Source organism: Pygocentrus nattereri, chromosome 12 (genome assembly GCF_015220715.1).
Source record: "Pygocentrus nattereri isolate fPygNat1 chromosome 12, fPygNat1.pri, whole genome shotgun sequence".
NCBI lineage: Eukaryota > Metazoa > Chordata > Actinopteri > Characiformes > Serrasalmidae > Pygocentrus > Pygocentrus nattereri.
In genome coordinates, this window is record NC_051222.1 from 29605267 (window position 1) to 29613672 (window position 8406).

The 8406-nt window shown below is 41.4% G+C and overlaps 1 protein-coding gene across 3 annotated transcripts in view; it reads left to right on the top strand.

Moving 5' to 3' along the window:
* The window catches only part of xpo1a (exportin 1 (CRM1 homolog, yeast) a), a 45112-nt gene that overhangs the window by 7504 nt on the left and 29202 nt on the right, over positions 1-8406 (top strand). For all 3 annotated transcript variants that reach the window (XM_017716517.2, XM_017716518.2, XM_037543736.1), the window contains 13 exons: positions 257-385; positions 533-691; positions 782-979; positions 2593-2731; positions 2901-3082; positions 3456-3612; positions 3824-3987; positions 4245-4379; positions 5270-5453; positions 5725-5831; positions 6183-6377; positions 6793-6961; positions 7153-7287. In XM_017716517.2, the coding sequence (XP_017572006.1) occupies positions 257-385; positions 533-691; positions 782-979; positions 2593-2731; positions 2901-3082; positions 3456-3612; positions 3824-3987; positions 4245-4379; positions 5270-5453; positions 5725-5831; positions 6183-6377; positions 6793-6961; positions 7153-7287 (2053 nt within the window). The remainder of the gene's footprint in view (positions 1-256; positions 386-532; positions 692-781; positions 980-2592; positions 2732-2900; positions 3083-3455; positions 3613-3823; positions 3988-4244; positions 4380-5269; positions 5454-5724; positions 5832-6182; positions 6378-6792; positions 6962-7152; positions 7288-8406) is intronic.

Sequence of the window (8406 nt, forward strand, 5' to 3'; positions counted from 1 at the left end):
ACACGGCATTTTAGGTTCATCCTGAAATTTCACCCGAAAGCCAAATATCCCAGACTTTTTGTGAGTAGTGTGTATATCAAAGCTCAGAAACTTGAGTCTTTGAGAGCATTCCCATTGTAGACATCCCTTCGTGACCAGATGCAGTTCTACTTGTTTGATATTAGGACAAGGTGTAAGAAGCCTGGAACGCGAACAGGACTAGTGGCCTTTTCGTTATTCCAAGCTGTTCTAATGTTTCGGGTTCTGTCTCTCGCAGTTTCTGAATGTACCCATGTTCCGGAACGTGACTCTGAAGTGTCTGACCGAGATCGCAGGTGTCAGTGTCAATCAGTATGAGGAGCAGTTTGTCAGCCTCTTCACCCTGACCATGATGCAGCTCAAACAGGTAACAGACATGGATGACAAAACCACATAGCATGCATGTTCTTCATTATCCTAAGTTAATCTTACATGGTGTTTAATAAAATCAATCAAATGGTTAAAAAATCTTTGTTGTGGTCACTAGCAATATGCAACATTATTTGATTTACAGATGCTGCCTTTGAACACAAATATCCGTCTGGCTTATGCAAACGGTAAAGATGACGAGCAGAACTTCATCCAGAACCTCAGCCTGTTTCTCTGCACCTTCCTCAAAGAGCATGGCCAGCTCATTGAAAAGAGACTCAACCTGCGTGAGACGCTGATGGAGGTATGTTGTTTTTCGTTATTTTTCATTTTTTTTTTCTTTCTTTGCCATTTGCTGTAATAGTTCTTTCTGAATACATTTCTCTCTATATAGGCTCTCCACTATATGCTGTTGGTGTCTGAAGTGGAGGAGACAGAGATTTTTAAGATTTGTTTGGAGTACTGGAACCACTTGGCAGCAGAGCTGTATAGAGAGAGCCCCTTTAGCACCTCCACCTCTCCCCTGCTCTCTGGAAGCCAGCACTTTGACGTGCCCCCACGCAGACACCTCTACCTGCCTGTGCTATCCAAGGTTAGGGTTTTACACATGCACACATTTTCCTGTTTGTACTGTCGAAGGTGAATGTCGAGTGCATCTCACACTCAGGGTAGGAAGAAACATTTTTGAACAGCAATTTTTTCCCCTTTTGACTAGGCATTCTTCTGGAAAAGAGCTATGTCAGAAATGTTGAATCTTAAAGCTCTTTAGCACTGATTAAGACTTATTTTATGGAAAGATTATGGAATTGTTTCTGATTTACCATGACAAACTGACAAAGGTGAAAATGTCTTGCACATGCTGGAAGAGAAAAAACTAAAAGAATACATGAAGTAAAATTAAAAGGGCATTTTTAGCTCCCGTTCTCATGTCCCAGTGTTGGATATGCCCCTGGATATTTCTAGGGCTTTGTATGTCAAAAGCATTGGTGTTTCAGCTATTCAGCAGGTGCATCCACTGAAGGTCATGAATAGGATGATGAATACCTAAAATACCAAAATCTGCTGAAGGTCAATCAACCACAGATGCAAGACTGTCATGGTGCATGTGGGTGTAAGTGTGGTAATAACGCTGCTGTGAAGGAACACATCAAGTTAAATTAGAAGGGTGTTTATTGCTTGTGTACTTGCGTTGTAATGTTGAACATGCTCCTGGTTGTTTCTGGTGGTGCTGATGTTGTAATGATGAATATGTTGGTATTTTAGCTGGGATTGCACCGACACTATCAGTATTGGCACCAATTCTGGAGTTTAAACACAGCGCATCGGGTCAACAAGCAGAAATAAATGGTGAAATCTGTAACACCAGTATCTTGTGCAAGGGCAGTAGTAGTGAGTGATGTTCCTAAGCTGTTGGTTTCACCAATGTCTCACAAATGCACCAGATAAGACAACAAACATTGTAAAACACACTAACCATAGCAACTTTCCTCAACGACTTCTTTGGGAAGGAATGGCTAGTCTTTTGAGGTAATGACTTTAGCCTAGGTTTAGCCTTTAGCATAGCAGCCCACTGTGTCCACTAGCCTTGCCCACGGTGCACTTCCACGGAGTTGTATCACGCAGCAGTGGGATCTTGCGGCCTTTTCCTTCCACTAAGCTGAGAAATCCGCTGCTCATCCACAACTACTGAAAGTGTGAATGACAGTAATGTTTGCTAAACTCTTGAGTCTGACACAAAAGCAAACAGAACCCACATATGAGACAAACAATATGGTCCCCTGTTGATGATCTACAGATACTTGCATTATGAAAAAAGCTTTCTGGTGATATTCAGTTGATCGTCAACTGAATATCATCTATCTGTCTATCTACACACACACAATTCATCCTTGGTATGTTTAATTAGTGACGGAAGACGTTTTAACTTTTTACCAAAATAAAATATGTAAAGTGGAACTGTATAAATATCTTTTTAAAGTGGAGTGAAAAGAAACACAGGTAGAGTTGGTATCTGTATCAGAACTCTGTACCGCCCAATGCTCAAGGATCAGGTATCAGTATTTTAAGGGGCAAGGTCGTATTAGTACAACCCTAATTTTAGCTGTCCAAGTGCATCTGCTGAAGGTCAGACAACAGCAGATGGAGGACTGTCATGGCACGTGGGGGTATAATTGTGGTAGTAACACTGCTTTACCTGTGTCTCAGGTTCGTTTGCTGATGGTGAGCCGCATGGCTAAGCCAGAGGAGGTGCTGGTTGTAGAGAACGACCAGGGAGAAGTTGTACGAGAGTTCATGAAGGACACCGACTCAATCAACCTCTACAAGAACATGAGAGAGACGCTTGGTCAGTAGCACTGCACCTCCGTTTGCTTCATCACCTTTTAGCAGACTTGGTCGTTTGAAGATGCTGTGTGATCATTAGTGACATATTGAAGGTTTCAAATGCAGCCAGGATGATCTTTGATCTCAAAGACGTAATTTTCACTTTTCCTTTTCCTCATTGTTTTCTGTAGTGTACTTGACTCATTTGGACTACGCGGATACAGAGCGGATCATGACGGAAAAGCTCCATAACCAAGTGAATGGTACAGAATGGTCCTGGAGGAACCTGAACACATTGTGCTGGGCTATTGGCTCAATCAGTGGAGCCATGCATGAGGAGGATGAGAAGAGGTTCCTTGTTACTGTTATCAAGGTGATTACACACATGAAAAGCCTTTTATTGATGGTGCTGATTCCTGAACATTTAGGGTTCTTTTCCTCTCATGCGTTCTATGGGAGACAGGGCTGCATGCATGTAACTGCATCTTCCATTGTGTCTCCTGTGTATGTCTTGTTACTCAAAAATGACGAACTTTACAAGCTGTAGTGCAACTACTTTATTTCTACTGTTCACCACTAACAACAACACACACACACTGCTTCTCCGGCTCTAAAAACCCCCTCTTTTCTTTTTCTTCCTTCATAAAACTTTTACAGCTACATATATAGCATAACCAATATAAGTGAATATAAATAAAACAATGCATGTCTATATTATAGACTTAACATGTCTGTCTGAACTCCAGGACCTGCTGGGACTGTGCGAGCAGAAGAGAGGGAAGGACAACAAAGCCATCATTGCCTCCAACATCATGTACATTGTAGGCCAGTACCCACGATTCCTCCGAGCTCACTGGAAGTTCCTGAAAACAGTTGTCAACAAGCTGTTTGAGTTTATGCACGGTAAGTGGGAGCAGTGAAGCAGAAGGTCCATAACATGCACACAGAAGGAGAGGAATAATTTTGTAAATGTAATTTTAGATCCTCTTTATTGATCAGTTGGGTTTGAAGGGTTCACACAATGGATAGGACTGATCGTATATGCTGAATAGAATCATAGTCTATCAGTTCATTAACTAATTATTTAACTGACTAATATCTCTCTCTTACTCAGAGACCCATGATGGGGTTCAAGACATGGCGTGTGACACATTCATCAAGATTGCTCAGAAATGCAGGAGGCATTTTGTGCAGGTGCAGGTTGGGGAAGTGATGCCCTTCATTGATGAAATTCTCAACAACATCAACACTATCATTTGTGATCTGCAGCCACAGCAGGTCAGAATCTTTTATTGATTCCTCTGGCTCTCTCTTTTTACTTGGTTGTTTTTAAAAGGCTCTTTGTCATCATTCAGTTTAGTACTAGAATGAGAGGGTTCCCCCTCCCCCCTCCGAGACTTGGCTTGGAGGCCGATCTGATAAAAAGAGCTATAAAGCTGTAAAGTAGATCAGTAGTTTAGTGTTTTATTTCGGTTTGGTGGTAGCCACTAAGCTGAATATACAGTGCATTAACTGTTTTGTCTGACTCCCTGCAGGTGCATACGTTCTATGAAGCTGTGGGTTATATGATTGGCGCCCAAACAGACCAAGCAGTACAAGAGCACTTGATAGAGAAGTACATGCTGCTACCCAACCAGGTGTGGGACAGTATCATCCAGCAGGCCACCAAGGTGCGTAATGGGACATCTTTTGAATCATGTAGGAACATGTTTTTGATTTCCTTCATCTGTATTTAATGAATTTTAAGTATTCAGTTGTAGTAGATGTACTTATGAGAGAGAGAGAGAGAGAGAGAGACTCCTCCAAATGATTGAATTCTGATATTTCAGCCACACCTATTGCTAGCAGGTGAATTAAATTATGCACATAACTTGTGATCTCCATAGGCAAACACTGGCAATAGCATAAAGTCATACTGAAGAGCTCAGTGACTTTAAACGTGTCAGTGTCATAGGGTGCCACCTTTGCCACAAGCCAGTTTGTGAAATTTCTGTCCTGCCAGATTTGCCTAGGTCAACATTTAAATGCTAGAATTGTGAAATAGAAGTGTGTAGGAGCTGAACCATAAAGCAGTAGACCACACAGACTGAGAGCGGTGACACCAGTTGGTGAAGCGCATAACCTCTCTGCAGAGTTCCAAACTACCTCTGGAAGCAACATCAGCAACCTTATGAAATGGGTTTCCATGGCTACGTAGCTGCACACAAGACTAAGATCAAAATGTGCAGTGCCAAGTGTCGTCTGGAGTGGTGTAAAGCACAGACAAACTCCCACAGATACGCTCCAAAATCTCATGGAAGGCCTTCCCAAAACTGGAGGCTGTTATAACTCTTTAATAATGCCTATGGTTTTGGAATGGAATCTTTATCCGTTAATAAGTCATTGCAAATAAAGCGAGTAGAGTATAACTCTTGAAACAGTCTCCTTAAACATTATTCAGTTTCCTGTACATATGATTTATTAACATCACTGCCGTAATCAGCTGCTGAAGGCCATTGCAGTGTTGTGTAGCTCTAGTGTAGTCTGTTAAATATTTGCTTGCCTCTTTGTCCTCCGTCAGAACGTGGACATCCTGAAGGACCCAGAAACGGTGCGTCAGCTCGGCAGCATCCTGAAGACCAACGTAAGGGCATGTAAGGCCGTAGGTCACCCGTTTGTGGTGCAGTTAGGACGTATCTACCTGGACATGCTGAATGTCTACAAGTGCCTGAGTGAGAACATCTCCTCTGCCATCCAGACCAATGGTAAGAAAAGCAACTAAAGCACAAATCTCATTGCATGCTTTGTTGGTGTTGCAAAATAAAAATGAATATTGAGGATCACTAGTTAGGATCGTAATTGTGTTGTGTAACTCATGCACTCATAGGCCTAGCTGTCGTCTTCACCCTTGTTCAGTCATTTTTTTTTGTTCAACACTGTTGCACATACTTAGCTTTTCAGCTTCAGTTTTCTGTCCGATATTTGTAGAATAATGTTCGTTTTCATGTCCTTTGTCTCTCTCTCTGTCTTCTCTAGGTGAGATGGTGACAAAGCAGCCTCTGATCAGGAGCATGCGCACAGTGAAGAGGGAAACTCTGAAGCTCATTTCGGGCTGGGTCAGCCGTTCCAATGATCCTCAGATGGTATGTCCACGAATGGATGGGCTCTTATTTTAAATCAGGGAGACAAAAATAAGGCTGTAACTCTCTTTAGAGCTCAGGTGTAAAGGTATAAAGTGTTTCTTCCTTGTAGTTTGAGAGCTGTATTGATGCATGATGTGTTCTACATTTCTGGGCGGTATTCTTGTTTGAACCATTTAAATGTGAGCGGTTACAACATTTCATGCCACAGAGGAAAAGTCCACCATCGTGTTTGTTTCACTTCCATGCGTTGATTCACTGCTATCCAAGTTTGTATTGCTGAGGAAAGTATTATAGTTAACCGTAAGTTTTGCACCAGTGTGGGTGACTCTGCTTCTTTTCTTGTGTTTGAAGGTTGGAGAGAACTTCGTTCCTCCTCTGCTAGAAGCTGTCCTGATTGACTATCAACGGAACGTTCCTGCTGCTCGAGAACCAGAAGTGCTCAGCACCATGGCTACCATCGTGAATAAGCTTGGGGCTCACATCACCGGAGAAATCCCCCAGATTTTCGATGCCGTCTTTGAGTGCACACTTAACATGATCAACAAGGTTAGAGATTACTTCATATTCCTTTTGCCCATTATTTTGGAATATGCCTGAAGAATTTAAGAGCTCGATTTGCGCCGTCATATGTGCCGTATGCTAAATATTTGGGCCACAAACTATAAATTAAGCTGATTTAAAGACAGACAAGGGTATGAAGCGCTTGGTTGAGATTTTTGGAATATCACCGTCACACCATCATATTAGTTGACTTTTTATGGTTTACGTCATGCATCTGAACTCTCCCAGTGAATTAGGTGATTAGTGCAAAAGACCAAATCTCTATTATTTGGGAATATTACTTTAAGAATAGACCTGGTTACACAGACTGCATTTCTCTGTAATAAGTCTTCATTGAGTAAAGCAAATAAAAATTATAAAGTAATATTTTTGACTGTTGTTTCTGCCTTATTCTGTCCAGGACTTTGAGGAGTTCCCAGAGCACAGGACACACTTCTTCTACCTGCTGCAGGCGGTGAATTCACAGTGTTTCCCTGCTTTCTTGTCCATTCCACCAGTCCAGTTCAAACTGGTGTTGGACTCCATCATCTGGGCTTTCAAGCACACCATGAGGAACGTGGCTGACACAGGTGAGTGTACAGTCCTTCATCATTGATGGCTGAAGATGGGGAAAAGGAAATCAGTTTTACATGGAAATGATTTGAGGCAGAATCTTTTGAGTAAAGTTGCTCCATCTCTCTCTTGCATTTTAGGAACACAAAGAATACTAATAGTACTCCCCACAATAACGACACTTTCTCTCTCCCTCCTGCCTGTTCAGGTCTGCAGATCCTGTACACTCTGCTGCAGAATGTGGCCCAGGAGGAGGCTGCTGCTCAGAGCTTCTATCAGACTTACTTCTGTGACATACTTCAGCATATCTTCTCTGTTGTCACGGATACGTCCCACACAGCTGGTTAGTTAAAGTGCTGAGACACGCTTGTCTTTCTGAAAATTTGACCTTTTAGTGCAGAGCTTGGCCGTCTTTGGAATGGATTTGGCTTTTTACTATATCTGTCTCTGTCTCTCTCTCTCTCTCTCTCTCTCTCTCTCTCTCTCTCTCTCTCTCTCTCTCTCTCTCTCTCTCTCTCTCTCTCTCTCTCTCTCTCTCTCTCTCTCTCTCTCTCTCTCTCTCTCTCTCTCTCTCTCTCTCTCTCTCTCTCTCTGTCTCTCTCTCTCTCTCTCTCTGTCTCTCTATCTATATCTCTCTATCTCTCTCTCTATCTCTATATCTCTCTCTCTATCTCTATATCTCTCTCTCTATCTCTCTATATCTATCTCTATCTCTCTCTCTATATCTCTCTCTATATCTCTCTATCTCTCTCTCTATCTATATCTCTCTATCTATCTCTATCTCTCTATCTATATCTCTCTATCTCTCTATCTATATCTCTCTATCTATATCTCTCTATCTATATCTCTCTATCTCTCTATCTATATCTCTATATCTCTCTATCTATATCTCTCTATCTCTCTCTCTATCTCTATCTATCTCTATATCTCTCTCTCTATCTATATCTCTCTATCTATATCTCTATCTCTCTATCTATATCTCTCTATCTCTATCTCTCTATCTCTATCTCTCTCTCTCTATCTCTCTCTCTCTATCTCTCTCTATCTCTATCTATCTCTCTATCTATCTCTCTATCTATCTCTCTATCTCTCTCTCTATCTATATCTCTCTATCTATATCTCTCTATCTCTCTCTATCTATCTCTATCTCTCTCTCTATATCTCTCTATATCTCTCTCTATATCTCTCTATCTCTCTCTCTATCTATATCTCTATATCTCTCTATCTATATCTCTCTATCTATATCTCTCTATCTCTCTATCTATATCTCTCTATCTATATCTCTCTATCTATATCTCTCTATCTCTCTCTCTATCTCTCTCTATCTCTATATCTCTCTCTCTATCTATATCTCTATATCTCTCTATCTCTCTATCTATATCTCTCTATCTATATCTCTCTATCTATCTCTATCTCTCTATCTATATCTCTCTATCTATATCTCTCTATCTCTCTATCTCTC